This window comes from Pezoporus flaviventris, unplaced genomic scaffold (genome assembly GCF_033815535.1).
Source record: "Pezoporus flaviventris isolate CSIRO_AGI_PZ_B2104156 unplaced genomic scaffold, CSIRO_AGI_Pfla_v1 ptg000002l, whole genome shotgun sequence".
Classification (NCBI taxonomy): domain Eukaryota; kingdom Metazoa; phylum Chordata; class Aves; order Psittaciformes; family Psittacidae; genus Pezoporus; species Pezoporus flaviventris.
Window position 1 is genome coordinate 31,542,369 of NW_026892550.1, and position 19,343 is coordinate 31,561,711.

The window sequence follows — 19,343 nt, forward strand, 5'->3', positions numbered from 1 at the left end:
GCATCCACTCGGTATTTGCCTTTGTTTTGTTTTCTAGACTAAGCTTCACCCCATGTCACACAAAGGATGCAATGAAAGTCTCTGCTCAAAGTCTCAGTTAAAAGCCTGAAAGAACAAACGTATCTTCTGCTGCTGCCCAAAGCCTGAGCCCAACAGGACTGAATGCCAGTGACCCAGCAGAGGGAGTACCCCAGCAGCTCAGACATGAGCTCTGACCAGGGGAACCTGCATCCTTCAGTGACATTGAATGAGCCCTCCCAGAGTTTGGAACAAGCAGAGTAACTAAAAATAAGCATTCAACTTGTTCTCCAAAGGATTGCTCCAAAGCTTTTATAACAAAAGATCAAAGCTAGGGGAAGGATGGGAGCTTACAGGACAATAAAGAAAGCTGAGAGTAAGTTAGTAGCATGCATCCTAGTAAGACACACATGCAACAACACTCCATTGAGGAAGCATGCTAATAGTTTAGGCAGTTGGAATGAAAACATGTGAAAGCATTTAAGCACATCACCACCAATACTGTCTTTAGAAATATTCTGCTGCTTTATGAGAAGCTCTTCAAAACATACATGCACAGGTACTTTCAGAGAAAGAAGGTGTAATCCTCCCAACCTTGGAAATGTCAGGCTGCCCAAAGTGCATCCTGCATGTTACATGTGGTCTGCAAAACCATGAGGCTTGTGATAATTTTTTTTTCTAACTGTGGTATTTTATTTTAATTCTGGTACTACATTTACTTCAGGTATTGCAACGTAGATTTGCTATGCAGCATACAGTTTACTACACTCTTTGAACACAACATGGGGAACATCTGTGTGACAGGGCTAAGCCTGAAACTGGCATTGGTCTAAAAGACTAATTTACTGCCAGAATTATCCTGGTGTAATTATACGTATGTAAATCCCCATTTATTGTGGAATAAGAATGGGGTTTTTTAACCTGATTTAGCTTATACAACTTCCAGAACCTATATCAATGGGAGCATTTGTATATGCATAATCCTGCTAAATTCCTCTGATGACCTATCATATCACACATTAAAAAGTAAAAATTAAAAATGGAATAATCAATAGTAAAAATAAAATACTAATTTTATTAGACATGAGAATGTGTCTTGCTGTTGTTCAATCATATGCTCCCTAATGTATCCAAAAAGTAAATGTTAAAACAAGGAAATTACCCTCTTCTATTACTGTTTTTCCTGGGTTCCAGCAGCTTCACTCTTCAAGAGTAGATAATCACTGACATTTAGAGTTGCAAGTACTATCTCTCTAAAAACTTCCTGTTATGGTCAAAGGCAGAGATATTAAAGGAGCCAAATGTGGTTCCTATTGCCATATGTTGTTTCTAATAGTCACAGCTTGAGTTTCAAAACTGATGCAGATTTGCACTTCCCTTTATCTCCATTGAGTGTTGCTGTACTCTCAGTACTTCTGAAAAAAATCAGGAGTTACTGAGGTGTTACTTAGAAGCCTAATTTTAGGCACTCATTTCTGGAACCTGGCACAAAAGCTCAGACTTGGAACATGAAAAGAATCCATCCAGGTAAGCTGTTTGGGAATATCTGAAAGTCTCAGACATAATGCCTGAAGTTACGTATCTCCTTCATACTTCTGATTATAAGTAAGAGCCTGAAAGCCTACCTTAGGGCATAAAGGTGATTTATATGTCTTTTGCCTTGCTCCTGACAAACTTTTTTTCAATTGAAGTGTTGATATATTTAGTGTTTCCAAGAAAAGTTTTGGGTTTGCAAAATGATGTTCTGAACATGAAGATGGATACAGAGTAAGGTGTTCTTGGTTTTACAGAAAATAATTCTGATATTCAGAGTCATTTCCCCATGATATCTTTGGAGACTGAGGATGCGAAAGCCTTGTGTAACTTCCCAGTGACATTTTCTTCCTGATAACTTCTTTCAAGGGCAGGAGTAACCTTGCCAAACATAATCACCACAAATTTCCCCCTCATACGCAGCTTCTGACTGTATCATTCATCACCTACGCAGACATGTTATGCAAGCCTGTTTGCCAGATGCTGCTCCCTAGGAAGTGCTTGCAGAACACCAGAAGTACATAAACTCTCCTTCAAGCCTCCAGAAAGTGGGCCATCTCCTTCAACTATGGCTTCCACCAACAGTGAAGCCACAGCATTGGCACGGTGATATCACAGCATTCTCCGTAGCAACAGCCTATGAGGTCACAAATAAAGGATTATCACTCTGCTGCAGGATTAAGGGAACTAAGAAGCTGGTCTGTCAGGAAGATGGGTTTTACTTTAAAAATGTGAATTAGGAGATTGCTGAAAATAAATGGGTTGCAAATTGCTTTTGTCTGACATGCACCTTTTTTTTTTTCAATAATACTGTAAAATAAGATACTGCTTTTTTTTGACAGCTCCCAGGTAACTTGAGTGAACTGCAGTCTGACTCTTGAGCCAGTACATGAGAGGTGAATCCTGAAATAACTTCTGTATCTTCAAGACTCCTCAGTCACTTCATTTTGCAAGTGCAGGGAGCAGTGAGACCACTCTCCTCAAACCGTCTGCTGGTTAGTTTATTCACAAGTGATCATCTTGCCTTAGCTCACCTTACTCTTTACGCAAGGATTTGTGAAAATGTAGTCTATGCTACCAAGAAAGATTAAAAAAAACAAAACAAAACCATTTTAAGTTACAATGGTTTAAATACAAAAAAAAAATTATTTAGAAGAACCTTCCCTGCAAAATATACTTGCAGTCGTGGGAAGCTTTATGACAAACATTACTGTTAGAATAACACTCATACAATTTGATTACACTCTTAGTGGTTCATTTTTTCCCTACAACATATGGATCTTAGAATCAACTAGATTGGAAAAGACCTTTAAGGTCATCAAGTCCAATCTAGGACTTTACCCCAGGACTGCCAAGTGCACCACTAAACCATGTCCCTGAGGGCCTCATCTACACGTTTTCGAATGCTTCCAGGGACAGTGATTCCAGCACTTCCCTGGGAATATGGCTTACACCCCAGTGAGTACCCTATTTAGAAGTTTTTATTAAATACAGAATTCTAGAACCTGTTTGAAACTATCCCAAAACCTTTATCTCCTCACTTCCCCACCACGGAGCAAATCAGGAACAGCACAAATACAATCACCCACCAAACACTTCCTGGCCCCTCAAGGAATGACTGAGGCTTCCATGCAGCAATCCAGAGCACAAATTGGAAGTTAATATGGTTTCAGCTTTTAAAGGGAGTTACAGTCTACCAGGTGGAGGGTTCTGAGAAGTGGGAGAATGAAAGGAAGTATGATACTAGGTGAGAACAGACTTACTACATTATTCACAGAAATCCTATATCCCATGCATGCTTGCACATGAAAACACTTTTCCTCATATTTTTGAAGTAACTGCCCACTTTTCCAGATGCCTGGCAACTCAGGCTGCCTGATGTCTGGAAACTAGCTACTGCATGCATATAGACTCACCTCACATGTGCAGCAGGTCCAACATATCAGGTGCAGTATGCATGCATAATTTATCCATCAGGGACTGTCCCAGATTTTAAGATTAAGATCTAAAAATCCTAAAACAGCCTGGTTTGTAATTTACAACCTGAGCTGCGATGCAACCATGAAGCAGTGTGAGAGCATCTTGCAACTTCAGGAGAATTTTGAGAAAGGGCCTATTTGCAGCTCACAGAGCTGAAGGAGAGACTTCCAGCATTTTGAGCATAGGCACTAATACCAATTTCCATTCTAAGACTTCAAGAAAGCATTGCACAACTTTGCAGTAGCTGATCAAGACTTAAAATCATAGACTAAACTAGGCTGGAAAAGACCTTCAAGATCATCACGTCCAACCTTTATCCCAGGACTGCCAAGACCACCACTAAACCATGTCACTAAAGGCCTCATCTGTACAGTCTTCAAACACTCCCAGGGACAGTAATTCCACCCCTTTCCCGGGCAGCCTGTTCCAATGCCTGACCACCCTGTCGGTGAAGAAATTTTTCCTAATATCCTATCTAAACCTCTCTAGCACAGCTTGAGGCTGTTACCTCTTGGTCTCTTCTCCCACGTAACAAGCGACAGAACAACTCTCACCCCACTACACCTTCCTGTCAGTTGTGGAGTGATAAGGTGCCCCTTGAGCTTTCTGTTCTCCAGACTAAACCCCCCCCAGTTCCCTCAGCTGTTCCATATAAGATTTGCTCTCTTCACCCACCAGCCAGGAAGATTTACATCTCTCTTTTGCAGCTGGATGACAGTTAAAAACGTTGTGAAGAAACAACATAGACAAACTGACAAGATGTTGCACAGTGTTTTAAATATACTTTGAAATTCTGTAACCTATTTAAGAACATTATTCGTTTCTTTGCCCTCCAGCAGTAGCAATCAACAATCTCAAAGGAAGTGCTTAGATAAACCAGATTTACTGGCTTTGCCACTAACTTCTACAGCTTTCTAGGCCTGTAGATAACGGCAGAGCCCAGCAGCGCTGTAAGACATACTGCCTTAACACGAACCGGGGGCTTGCGCCAAAGCGGGGGCTGACCGGGGCCGCCTCTTCAAACCCGCACCGAAGGGGCAACATGCCACCGGAACGGTAATTTCCTAGCGTCCCGCTGCTGTACAACGCATGTTAACCTCCAATACGCCCCGTGCTAATCCCGACTACAAAAGATAAGGCACCATGCATGCTCCCGCAGAGAGAGAGGCAGCCCCACTGGCAAGAATGCCGCACCAACCCACACTCTTGCGGGAACCAAGGAAAGACGCGCACCGCAGCCACACACCACCCCGTGCTGCCGATGAAGCTTTTATTGTGCAGCAAAGCGGATAACCGACACAAACGGGAAGGAAGGCTCCCCGGCGCTCCGCGGCCCTCCCGGCCCGGTGACGCGGTACCTCTCCAGCGGCACCTCCCGGCGGCGCTCAGGCGCGGCCGCCCCGCCCCCGGCCCGGCATACCCCGCGCGGGGGCAAGGCAGCCTGTCGCCATGGCAACGCGTGGCGGCAGCGTGCGGGGCCAGTCCTACCATCTCCCGTCCCAACTCTCACAGGAGATCTGGCAACGGCTCAGGGCCCCCAAAACAAGGGAGAAAAGCAATAACCACCTAGTTCGAAGATGCGATGTTACCCCCGCCTCTGCACTACGCATTTGCAACCAAAACCAGGGGCAGTGGTTTTCCTGTGCCCCTGCCATTTTGGATGTAGGACTCGCTCCCCTGTGCTGCAGCTGCTGCCTCAGAAACCACCCAGGTCCCAGCCAGGTGCAGCTCAGAAACAAAAGTAAAAGACTTTTTTATTAGTTTGTGTGAGCTTGGGTTCGTGGGGTTTCTTTGTGTTTTCGTTTGAGGTTGGGGATTTTACATGGTGGTAAAGCAGATTTGCATCCAACTCCTGTATCAGCACTCTGTCCTCATGAGAAACCTTCCCACCTGAAGCGAGGGCACGGCAGGGGCTTGGTAAACCCAGAAAAGTGGTGAAGGCACAAAACCCCCTTTGCCTCCCTGAGGGTGGCAGCATGATGGGACGTGTGCTGCTGACGCCAGAAGTAAATCTGAACAGCCACCGCAACCAAACCCACCTTCTTCAAAAGGTTAAACCCTTCAAGCATTTTATGCAACTATTTAACTCTACCTGGCTTCATAACTGATCAAAGGTTGTTGTTGCTTTCTTTTAATGCTTAAGAAGGTGAAAAGGACCATAGCAAAATACTCCCCTCTGGAGCTACTGTGGTAGAATCTACACTTGAACAGAAACTTGGGCTACTTTTTCTTTTCCACCTTTTAAAAAAGGAGTTATCATCTAAAAAGACAACCATACAGGAAGTGGTTTTGTACAAGAAGGGTAGGAAGATCCACTACCTCTTTTGAATAGATGCAGGAGGTTCTATGACTCAAACCTGCTTTGTAAAAATAGCGACCAACACATATGCTGAAAACCAAAGCTGTAGAGTGTATCAGAAAGCTAAACCAAACCATGTTTTCCATCTTTCTTGCTTCCACTTAAAAAATGGTCTGACTATATAGCCTTAAAAAGAATAAAAAACACTAAAAGCAAAGAGGAGAATTGGTTTATAAAGGTATATTGCAGGGTAACAAAAGGTGCCTGCTGTGGACCCTGCGGATGAATTTGAACTTTGCTCTGAACCTGGGCCAAAGGCTTTCTTCACAAGTGATTTACAGGAGCTTCTTGACTTTTTAGGGCTGGTGTGTCTCACAGTCCACAGGCACCAGCGACATATACAGCCCAATCAGACCAAGCTGATAAGATGTTTAGGAGAAAACTAAAGCAGTATTTGTGTCAGAGTAACTCAGTGTTTGGAAAGTGGCTGATGCAAGCCCTGGTAAGACACAGGAGGTCTGCAGCATGCTGTGGTCAAGAATCAGCACCATGACCTCATCCTTCTCCAGTATTCAGGCACAAGGGAAGCTGAGATCAGACTAGCAGCCAATTAACCACTGATTCAGACTGAATTTCAATGTTCTTCCCTTTATGAGCTCACTCACAATTTGAATTACTTAAGGAAGCTGCACAAATGCTTTTATTCCATACTTTGACATGCAACCCATTACTGGAGCTAGCTAACTTGAAAGAAACGGAAACTTTCTGATTGAGCAATGGCAAAAAAGATTAAGAAGGTAACACAGCAGAATAATACCAATTCTGAAAGGCAACTGCCACCACTCTAAGCAAGACTGAGAACTACTACATGGCAGCACAAGTGCTAGGATCTCCTTCACCCTTCAACTACACACTGGAAATGCACACACAACCTGTAAGACCACCGGCACAACCCTTTCATTCTTAACAAATAGCTGAAAGTGAAAAAGCAAACAAACAAAAAAAAACTAAAAAATCCTATCTAAATCAAATTTCCCTATGCCAAGCAGTATAAAAAAGCAACAGCAGGCAACTCCTATAATCAAGCAACCTCTGGCATACTGGAAATCGCAGGTCATGTCTCAGCATAAAAGCTACAAGCAAAGACAGCATGAAGGATTTTAAAGAGGCATACCACCATATTGGGTCCAAAGCATTTTCTTGCCCTTGCAGCAACTTCCCATACTATTGTTTTGGCTCCTCTTTTGCCATTAATCTCTGAGACCTTCAAATGCTGGCTACCATCCTTCCTTCAGTAATGCCACTGAAGCCCATGACTTCCTCTACAAGCTGGTTATGAGGAAATGGTTCTTTAGTGGGTGAGATCAGCAGTGTCTGGCATTTTATACCATCTGAAGAATATCGTCCCTGCCCCAAGAAATTCACAGCCTAGTTCAGACAGAGCCGTGTTTCAGATACAATCTATGAGGCCATGGAAGCATGAGATCACTTTCTCATTGTGATCTTCAGCTTTACATACTTATCCTATTTAGCTATTTTTCCTATTTAAAAGGTTCCTTTGGAAGGAAACAAAATAATAGAAAAAGAAAAAAAAAAAGGCTCATAATGATTTTATCAGTTTTGGTATTTGGCTTTGGGCCAACCAAGCGCCTTCTGTTATTAGACATCCATGGTTTCCTTTTTCCTCAAGTACAGGAGGAAGAGCCTGGCGAACAACCAGGGAGGACAAGATGACTGACAACAGCTTACAGCTAAACTAGCAACTGCTCAACCAAATTGCACAATCCATAGAAGATGTGCCTTGACTATGAGCTTAAGGATGATAAGCCTGCAATCAAAGCCACCATTTCTATTGGCATGTCTTGTTTTTATTTAAAGGAAATGAAAAAAAAAAAAGTCTGGTGCTAGCATATTTCTGCAGTATCCAAAAGCTAAAGATTCCTTAACTTTCTCCACACAGTTTCACAGTTTCTGCTCACTGGAAGCCTGGAATGATCTAACTACTACTTTTAACATGTAAGATTTGCCCAGATAGTAAAATTATGGATTTTTGCTGTAAGATTACCAATGTTTTTGTTCTTTTCCCCTTTGCTGCTAGAAAGAAAAGATTATGGCAAAGATTAAACTAGGCTAGGCACTCAATTTGTTCCAACTTCCCACCTCTCTCAGATGGAGGTTCAAAAAAGTCAACCTGAACTGAACTAACAGATGATCATCAAGCAAATTAGTTACAGCAAGAATCAATTTGAGGCCTGCACTGACCAGGAAGAACTCCAGGAGACCCTCAAACACACTTGAATTCTTCCAGCCACCAGGAAAAGCTTCAGGGCAGGTCCAGCACACCTCATTCCTGCAGGCTAATTGTCAGGATTCTCCAAATGGCACTATTTAGCTGCCATTAGGAAAACAGCTTTGAATTCAAAAGCCAAGGGTAGCAGATGGAAATGTGCTTGGGTCAGCTTCACACTATCTATGTGGGATATCTCCCTGACCATTCACATAGGTTTTGTCATTCAAATAGTCTATGTTGAACACTGATGCAGCAGTCACACTGCTTATGTTAACAGAGCTGACACCAGGTCAGAGTTAGCTTTGATCTGTCTATATAAAATGAAGTCATGCTTACAGTCCCCAGTACCCAGTATATCCTAGACATATGTTTGGCCCTTTTAGACTTTATTTATTTAAATCTACGCATTTGGAAAGCCTTACTGAATAGTTCATGCAAAATGGTCTCCCCCATGCCAGAAATCTTGCATGTATAACAGAGATAGTAAACAAGCAATAAACCCCTCCATGTATACCCATATTGCTCCTGAAACACTCATGTCAGATGCATACATCAGAAATTAAGAAATTATATACTCTGTACTTAAAACCCTAGGCTATCAAGTGTTTTCAATCAGCAAAACATCTAAGTTAGCAGTGGAATCAGAACCAAACTCCCCGCAACAGCTCTGGAGAAAGCAAAAACTGAACTGTGTGCTCAAAACATAGCACACAACCCTTGTTCAGCTGCACTGACAACAGGTACATTTGGGTAAGCCTCAGTAAGACCAAAATATCCCAGCCTGACCTACAGTGGAAAACAAAGCCATTGCTAACATCAGTTTTCAGCTAAATCCTCTGGACCAACACTGAAAACACTGTTGAGCAGATGCCATCACTGCTACTTCAGATGGCATGAGGAATCTATCACCAAGCTGGTGGTATTTTGAGCTATTTCTCCTTTGTTCACAGGAAACTAAGTCCTTATACAGAAAGTACACATAGATGCCTAACTGCACAATAGATCTAACCAAGCTAAAGACTAAACCATCGCTTTCCTTACCAACTCCAGGATTGCCAGCATTTATGGTTGATACTCCTGCATGAGTTAGTTTAGGGAGCTAACCCAGCAGTAGGCTAGCCCTGCCAAAAAGCACTGAATATTTTATGCCAAACCCTGACTGGGTACCCTGTTAGGACAGAAGAGGCCCTGACCCAGAGCAAAGTAGGAGGCAGTAGCCCACAAGCAATGCAGGTATGGAGAAGCAGGACATCCTGCTCTGGAGGTAACTAGTTAAATGTAAGCACTGCTCATTTATCATTAAACTGCATTGCAGCATGACCACTCACCACAGAAATGACAGTCATCATCCTGACAGCAAGTCCATGTAACAGCTGGACTTTTCAGTGTTTTAAAAAGGCTTACTAAAATCATCTGGTTTAATAGCACCTGCGTTCACGCCTACCCACACTGGTTTTATTTACAAGGGGCAGAGTTTGCAAAAGCAAGCATAGTTTGTCATATCCAACAGCCCATTGACACTTGAACAAAGTAAGGACACATAGCTGGAATAAACAAGGATCTAAGTAGCACCCATTCCAAGAATGTGTTAAAAATAGTGCTGTTCTGACAGAGACAGCATGTACCCATTTTCATCAAAAGTAACAAGGATCTGTTAAAAACCATCACAAGCTATAACTGAGTTTCCCAAGGAATATGGTCTATTAGACATCAGATACCAACCATTCAAGTGGAAAATAACACGCAGGGGAAGGCAGGCAAAGCCCGCATTTCTCCACCCAGCTGCTGGAGTTATCTTCCCAGAACGACAGATGACACACATAAAGAATGGCTTCACATGAATGACGTCCTACTGTGTAGAATACAATTACACTGATATTCAAATGTAACAGAAAAACATACTTATATTGTGAAATACTCATTTTGGAGGGAGAAATATTTTGACAAAAGTCAGAACTTCCTGTTACTGTATTCCTACATGAAGTGTTTCTTCCCTTCACATTAGTTTCTTCTGAAAGGCTTCATTAGGTAGAACAATATTTAAAACATTTAAACAGTCAAATTTGAAACAAAATTGAGTCTGATTCTGCTGGAATTCAGTATTTCATCTGCCCTAAAAATCCTGGGATTAAGATTTTCTTCCACGTGAAATCTGACTACATTAGAATTCTGTTTCAAATCAGAAAACAATTTCCTTAGAATCCAAAAACCTCCACAAAACAGAGCTTCTGTCTACTAGTCAACCATACGTAAGCCTCAAGTTTTAAACACAAATTTCAACATATATCCTTACAAGAATATTCAGTATCATCCATTTCCTTATGCGAAACTTGAGAATCTTAACACATTAGTTTCCACTGAAAATTTTCATTCAGGCTGAGCAGGATTTGAACTTGAAGCATTTTTGACTTGTTCTGCAGCTCAGTCCCTGTTTTGTTAATTTATCTCGCAAACGCAATACTGGATTGATTTGCATGTGTTTATAAATATGTATGTACAACTCAGAGTAAGGAAGCAGCAACACCATTACATCAGCCTCAACACCTGCACCATGTTGACTGAAGCACAGAAGACTATCTATCTATTGTTTATCTGTCTTACTAACATCTAACCTCCTAGCCTTACCAACTCATTACTTCTCTGCTAGTAATAGAAATCATGCTGACACTATCTGACTTGTAATTTCCACCATGACTAGAGAGGCAGATCTTAAAGAAAAACAAAAAAAACCAACCAGAAAACAGTGACAATATCTAACCAATATTACAATTTTTATAATGACATTTGCCCCACGTGCCCATTTGTGTGGAAAATGTTTAAATTGTTCCATTTTAAAAAAGTCTACAGTCCTAAGGGAGTTTTTAGAGTTATATACAAAACATTTTCATGCAGATTGAGGGCATTAAGCACTTCATGCATTCAAAAAATAAGAAAGAGCTTGAAGAAATGTTTCAGAAAGAAAGCAGGAATATTTTAAGTCTGAGACAGAGATCTTGTCTGTAACACTTACAGAAAAAACAAACTGAAAAGAAACTAAAAGGGAACAGCTGATGAAGTGTAGAATGGATTCTTTCCAAAGACTAAGTCAGCATCTAAAGCATGACTGTCTCAATAATTCTACTAATAATTCTACTAACTTAAAATATAAGTTAAAACCCACCTCATTTTGCACCACATAAGTTGACCACTTTCTTATGCTAAGCTACCCATTTAGGCAGAATGGACAGTAAAGAGTAAAGCCAGCCAGCCCTGGGGGAGATGCTCACCATGCATCACCCAGAAAAGAGTGTTGGTTCAGCAAACAGAAAATTCAGATAGGAACCGAGACCAAGACTGCTAGGCAGATCAGCAGCAGGGTAATGGCACAGCCTTCTAGGGGACTAGTAGTGACAAAACCTGGTTTAAAAAAATGCATCCAGAACTATTTGTAAAAACTTTTTAACAGTCATCTGCAGCAGCAGCAAGAGATGGGACCCCACCCAAAGGCCCCACCCTTCAGATTCAGGCCCCTACCAGAAGGCAGCTGTGGGAATGTAGCTGGAGAAGCATCTGAATACCTGGAAGACAGGCTACAAAGGAGCAAGCATAAAGACAAACCCCTGCAGGGCAGCAGGACTGCTTTGGAAATGTTTATTTTTAATTTCAGATCTTGATTCTGAAGCGATAAAGACAAGCCCTAAGCAAAGGAACCAGAACAGGGAAGTTGTCTAGAGTGTGATTTCATCCTCCCCGCCTTGAGAGTTGCTTATCAGCTCTGAGGGACACTGTCAAGCTTAGCAGCCCAGGCTTGCTGCTGTAACAATGTGGAACTAGCAGGGTTTTTTCAGGTCAGGCTGGGACGTGGTATATGGCTGCAGATTAAGCAACTTGAGTGAAGAGGGAGCCTCAGGAGCAGACAGTCTGCTCCTGGGAATGATTTGGAGAGTTTACCCAAGCATTTCTGTCGGAAGGGACTGCCAGCCCTCAGTTTGTTCCTACTTTGATATTCAAGGGATCGGAAAGGGTAACCTTTCTTTAAGTGAATAGATCATGCTAAGAAAACATTGTGTCGCCAATTTCTAACACATACTAAAATAATCTGGAAAAATGAGTTTTGGTTGTTGCATGGCAAAACCTTCAAGACTGTTTTAAAGATCTGCTGTAGTTCTGCCTTAAAGCTTATCAACACTCAAAGCCCATGAAAAGCCGGCATTTTCTCACTGTTAGTGAACATATCAAATAGCAGTAAAAACCAAGCATTGTCAAAAGAGGATCTAACTAGTGGACAGGTTCTTGAAGCTGGACACAACATTCAGGCATTTTTCTGTCCTCTCTGTGATCTTATGCCTTAACATTGTGGTCAAGAATATAGAGATTGAGTCTCTTTACAGTCTCTTATTGAAGCCTAGATCCTTAATAGCATCATTTAATATTAATTATCTATGACCAAGATGTGAATGAGAAGGTCCCAAACATTCTTATTGCCTCCCACAAGATGAGCACCTAACACCAGCTGTTTTAAATGAAAATTTAATGATGGATAGTGTCTCACAAAACAAGGCAGACATACCACTGGGAATGTCCCCATGCTTCTGTTGTATTGGATGCATCATTCTTCTAACAGTCAGGGCTATTCATTAACCAGCTATTAACTGAAAAAAATAAAATATCCATTAAAAAGTAGCACCAACTTTCTGAAAGTGCAATAAACTAAGACACAGACAAACTTTAAGAGGCAGAAAAGGATTTTAGCTAGAAACTTCATCCTGAACTTCTACTTTATCTGACTGGATCTCCTACCTTGTAGGGAGCAGCCACAAAAATCCAGGTAGATTCCAAGCATGTTGAAAGGGAAAAAAAAAAAAAAAAAGGAAAAAGAAAATTACTGTCTTTCAGGGATACCATGGATGAAGCCATGCAGCCTCTTCAGAGGAGTTTATTTTGTGCATTCTATTACATACTCAAAGGATGCACACAAAACTGTATGGGTTAAAGTGATTTCAAATGTGTTTCTAATAACGCCTGGACTATTTCCATTTGTTAAAGCCATTATCCTGATTCTCTGACTACCCTCCCTGCACCCCCTTAAAAAAAAAAAAAAAAGAAAAAAAACAAACAAAGCCAAACAAAAGAACCCCAAAAGAAAACAATTTAAATGTTCTGATGTGACAAACTGACAAATGCCACACTCCAAAACACACGAATGTGCTCAAACAGTGCACTTAAAATTCTCAATCCAGTACCCTACCTCTTCAGATAAACCTCCTGAGCTCATTCAAAATGCAGGCACTTCAAACGTACAAACACGGAAAGAACCTTCTAGCTTGTGTGAGAAGATAATGAATCACAAAGTTAACTTTTTGCTTTCATGACAACTCTCAATCACTGTTTCCGTGATTTTGCTTTCAGCCTCACCCTGGCCTGATGCTGGCGTGTTCTGCTCCAGCACACACACAGAGATCAGACAGGCTTTGCTTAAGATTCAGAAAGAAGATAAAAAGTATGGGTGATTAGAAAGGGGCTCTATCCTGCCTGGAGGGGGGGGGGGGGGGGGGGGGGGTGGGTAGAGCAAAAGAACACATGATTGAATGAGAAAGGTGAAATGCTCTTCCAGAAGGAGGGAAGATGGGTTGTTTGGGAAGGGGAACATATCTAAAGAGCTATAAAGAGGAAAAAAGAGACAAAGCGTCTGTTTTTAAATTCCTGAGAGAAAAAAAGTCCACAGCGTTAGGGAAACGGATGTATCCCAGTAGACGCTAACGCCATTCATTATGAAGCACGGGCATTTAAAGAGGAAGGTGTCTGGAAAATGCTTTTCCTCCGAAGAAAAACTGGACAAGTCTATGACTGGGGGAGACCTACAAGCAAGCACACATCAGCACAACAGTCCCGTTGGCATCTGAGACCAACGAGACAAAACTAAGAAGCTCTTTACTTGACTACGGGAAATGATGGGATGGCCTTTGGGGGATGACAAGTGAAAACCAGAGCAGAAGGCCTAGGCTGGCCCGCACCGCTAACAGGCTGAGCATCCTGAACACATTTTACAGGCATCCATTTCGATACAGCCCTGGGCTGCTGGCCTGCGGGATGGCGGAACTAGAAGTGGGGTGGAATCCAGAGTCTCCAAATGCTGTTTGGCACCTCCAATCATGGGACAATCTGGTGCAGAGAGGAAGGATTTCTACCCAGGTTACCGCAGGATTCAGAATACCTTCCAGGCAGCAGCACCCTCACTTCAACCCCATAACTTGCTATCCAAAATTGATTCCTAAGAACTCATTTTTGGATTGGGGTTTTGTTTGTTTGTTTTGGGTTGGGGGTTTTTTTTCTTTCTTGGTTCACTCTCCATTCTCAGGATGTAATTAAGGTTCAAAGTGAAGAAAGAAGGGAAACCAGCTCTGTGTCAGTGATTAGCTCAACATCCTGTTAATATCTACCCGTAATCTCTCCCAGTCTAGGCATGTATCACCTGAGAACTGTTCATTAAGAAGAAGCTCAAGACAGTTTATGAGACCCCAGGTAGATTAATTTTCCAGTGGCTGCCTCCATGGGTTACCAGTCTCCATTTCTTGTTATACATTTAGCTACAAAGGCAACAAATAATGTCTCCTGTGAATATATAAGCAGGTATTATAGTTTACCTCAACAAATCCTATGCTCCTCATACCAGGGCCTGTACTCCCCTACATGAGGAGTATAAGCTCAGTTAGAAATGAGAAGCCCTATTTTCCCCATGCACTAGGGCATCCTTTATTTTACATGTTTAAACCACAATACAACTGAGCACAAGCAGCTAGAATGACCTCAAAAGTTTTATCAATTTTTTTTCCTCCCAGGTTTTTTGCTTGTTAACAAATTGGGTTAGTTTCACAGTCTATGGGTGTCAGTGCTCAGAAAAGAAAGAAAAGATCAGCAAGTTACAGTCATAGCTTTTAACAAGTTCTCAAAGTTCCTTAAAACCCCATAAAAAAGTATCACTTACATCCCCAGCACAGTGATCCATATTGAACATGTGCCACAACCGCGTATGCACACCATTTCCCTTGCAGCACTGCTCAGCCAACTCAAGCTGACATGCGAGAATATGGTACCCCACATTTCCATTTTTCCCGTTTTCCCAGCCTCAGTGATGACAGGTAGCAGGTCTGCAACCCAGCTTTGTCTTGAACATCCCCAGGCAAACATTACTGAGTCTAGCCTTGCAGACATCATGGAGGGACTTCACTAGCCACTGTGGTAAGACAGTTCCAGCTATTCTGGGAAATTCTGGCAGGCAATTCCTAGTTTTTCCTTCTACTTCCCCAGTGTCTTGGGAAAACAGACATTAACATCAAACTACTGAGTGAGGCGACCTAAATGCTAAGAAAACGTACTACATCCTTGCTGCTGACAGGACTATTCATTTCAGAACAGACAGGCTCCGTCTATCTTACCAACAGTTTTCTCCATTTATATACATATCCCTAACATACACGCACAGGTTCTCAGTATCAGACAATGGTTGAATGACAGAAGGTTAAGAATCACTCCTCTTTTTTTTTTAATAATAATTTTTCAACAAAAATGAAATATTTATGCGTCACTTACGGAGGTTGGTTTAATTCAGCTCTTTTGTACATAACCAAAAAGGATAGGGAAGGTAATGGCTCACTGTCAGTAGAAAGGGAAAGCTGGGTTGGGTTTGGGTAGAAAGGAAGGGTCAAGTCTAAGGCTTACCCAGCAGAGGTCAGGCTAAACCAGAATTTCACCATCATTATGGGTCCTAAGAAATTGTCTCCTTCAGTGCTTCCGGCTGTTTTCCCTCAGAATCAGCAAAGTGTCTTTACAATATGACAGATACCAGTTACTGTAAGAAGTTATTTAAACCAGCACAGGCTTCAGTTTGCATGTCAAAATACTCTTGAAAAAGAGAGAGACAAAAGTATCTTGCACCAAATACTTGAAGACCTCAGTATTATCACTGGGAAAAAATGTATTAATTTGATGAAGTGAGAATGCAAATCCATCGTAGCAGTATTAACAAAACATTGTGCTTGATCTCCATGAGTATTTCAACTGAATTTTGCTCAGAGACAGGAAGCATACGAAATGATAGTAAAAATATGTATTCATATAAGTATTCATAATGACATTGTTCACAGGGAGATTAGATGGGTTTCAGAGTTTGGGAGTCACCTGTCCACAAAACCAAAACAAAAGCATCATGCATTTGATTTAACTCATAGCACAAAAAGCAAAAGCACTTAAAGCAAGCCTCATCAAGATAGAATAAAGCAAGCCTGCATAATGTGCTCATATGCATAACAAAGAATCTATATAGGCCCCCACAGCTTTCACTTAAAAATGTAAAACACTCCACAAATCTAACAAAGCAGATGCAGCATTCGGTACCCAAGTATGCTGCACTGAAATAAACTAAATGGTACGGAACAAAAAAAGCACAGAAAGAAAGTGCAGAATCAAGTTTGCGTATTTATGCTATATACATACATGCAAACATGCATCACTTGTTGAATAAACTTTTCTTCTACAGACAAGTAAGTGCTGGGGTGGAGGTTGGGAGCAGGTGGGAAAGACCAACACAGGTAAGATGTTCAGTCCCATTTCTTACAACACCTAGTACCAGATTATTGCAAACAAAACTAATTACACCCTGAATGATTTTTAAATTAAGGAGTTCAACACATCATCCAACACTAAGTATGGCAAGCTGCAATAGTGCATTTCACAATGAAAGACATCAGAACTGTTTTGCAGCCACTACCTTAGGTATGTAAAGAAGTGAAGTGCCATAAGTTTGACTTGGGAAGAGTCGATAGGCAGGAAGCTGTTTGACCAGGGCAATTTTCTTGTTGCAGGACATGCATCTAGCACAGCAGGTTTGCTCTGGTCTCCTTTCATTGCTGACTACTGACATCACCCACTTTGGGCTTCCTTGCCCTTGCCCTGCTCTGTGGTCTCAGTAGGGTTTGATTGCAACCATCTCCCTGAAGCTCTACAGCATGCAGAAGTTCTACCCAGGAATAAACCTTCTTTTTTTTCCCCCTAAGTTACCCTACTTAGGGCTTGTGCACTGTCCTCTAAAAGGATCCCTAAGACTGCCTTCCAGTCTCTGCACTGAGGACATTTGTCTTCTAGGCAGAGCAAGGGCTTAAAGAGCTACTCTTCTATCCCTCTTGCTCCATATTAAGGGGACACACGTTCAGTCCACATGTTCCCAATTACTATACTTAAAGCACAACTAGAACTGCCTTTCAACCTACTTGTATTGATATTTACACTCTGATGGAGAGTTTCTTTCAAGTCTTGGCTGTGCAGAAAGTTGAAAAGAAAACTAGCCACTTCAAGTGAAATGTATTATGCAATACAAAGTTCCAAAATCACCGCTGCATTATTACAGGGCACCAAACAGTTTTATCCATGTAACACATGCACAAACCTTTCAGCTCTGAGTAGGAAACACAAACATAGTCATGTAAAGAGATACTGCAGGCATGCTATTAAGAAATGGTTCTTTTCTAAACAGAACCCGCACCACATACACCTCTTCTTTAGCAAGCAACTCCTGCAAGCACAGAAATGACTACATGTTAAATCCCAGAGAAGTAACTTACAAACTGTTACATTTTTTAGTCCAGCAACAGTTTCAATTGAGGATGAAATGAAATACAAGAGGTACTGTGGAATGACTAGTAAATACCACTGTTACCCTTTTAGGAAAGCAAGAACCCATTGCAATGACTGCAAAAGCTGCAGTAGCTTCCCTCGCGACCTGAAAACCATCTACTTGAACCTGGGATGAAGTCGAAAGGGAGACACAATTCACAACACGAAAACAAGACAGACACCGCCACTGCTCCTCCAGACACAGCCCATTCATCTGGGAGTCCAGCAGACAATTTTGCTTCTGTCTGCTATGCCAGCCACCCTTGTTCCACCTCCCAGCTAGTGATTAATCATTCTTCAGTGCAGCAATTCATCCACGGCAAACCCTGGAAACAGAAAGACACTGTGGGAACCTTACGCTTCACTTTTTAAGTGCTTTCCTCTACCGGTGAAACTGAAAGTAGTAAAGCCACATGCTATCACAAGATAGCAGTTACGGCTGCTGAAAGATTTCAACACCTCGTGGTAGAGAGGACAAAAAAACCCCAACTGACCCATTTTGAATCCTCGTATTAACTACTTAGTTGCTACTGAATACTTCGATATAGTTCAATTAAAGTTTCTTTGATGGAAGAGAAACACTTCTCAAAACAAACCTACAACTAACATGTCATACAAGCAACAGTATTCTGCAACGATGTGTGCTGATATCCCAGCTTAGCCCTGGCTTCACTTTGCCAGCCATGGAGCTACCTGCCTGTATTCTGCTTCGGCAGTCCAGAACTCACTGCACTGCTGCCATTACCACTTCAACATCTTCCTCCATGTTCTTTTTGACAGCTTTTGTTACAAACTAGCCAAAATGCTTGGTTTAGGCAGGCAAAGTACCTCGCTTGCATGAAGGCAATGACCAAGCCTGCCTCAGTAAATTAAATTTACAATAATAATAAGGGAATGAGAAGCATTCTCATGGGCAATTCTGAAATCTGGTGCTAGCTATGAGATGCAGCCCTGGCTAACTCTAGCACAGGTCCATCTTGGGAGGCATAATGCACGCGATTTGAGAACAGCTTTCTTTCCTTCTGTTTTGTTTATTCTTGATAATGTCACAACATACTTTCTTTGGTTATTTCAGCCACTGGACACAAAACAGCACAAAGCATGAGAACAATGATACAGAAGTATTACATGATCAACGAAATCAGGGGTTTTTTTGCAATTAAAGCAAGAAATAGCATAAAACAGGCCTCAAGTAACGAGACTCACTTCTAGGTAAAGTCATTAATAATAAAAATGGGTAGTCCTTCAATGGGGCGGGCAATTTATTTTAGCATGGGATTACAGTTTTTGTTTAAGGCCAATGGGATTTACATGTACTATTTCCCAACTACATTAACAGAATTTAATTTAATTTAAAAAGTATTCTTTGTGCACAAATATTCAACTCCACTTAAGAGGAATGGCTTAATTCACAAGGAAGAGTTTGGAATATAATCACATGAGATCCCTTTCAATCTGATTTTTTCTATGAACCTGACCCTCCAGGTGCTCAGTTGGACGGCGATTTGTAGAGGCTACTGGGATGACTGGAGGCAGGGTCTGGAACCCAAGACCTGCACACTCCAATTGAAAATA

At 41.6% G+C, this 19,343-nt stretch overlaps 1 protein-coding gene across 5 annotated transcripts in view; it reads right to left on the minus strand.

The window, feature by feature from the left end:
- Positions 1–19,343, minus strand: part of STOX2 (storkhead box 2) — a 148,520-nt gene that overhangs the window by 36,741 nt on the left and 92,436 nt on the right. Inside the window, exon 2 of one of the 5 annotated variants that reach the window (XM_061474328.1) lies at positions 12,670–12,751. The exons of the other annotated variants lie outside the window; for them this stretch is intronic. Within the exon in view, the coding sequence (XP_061330312.1) occupies positions 12,670–12,712 (43 nt within the window). The 5' untranslated portion in view covers positions 12,713–12,751. The remainder of the gene's footprint in view (positions 1–12,669; positions 12,752–19,343) is intronic. 5 annotated transcript variants of the gene reach the window in all.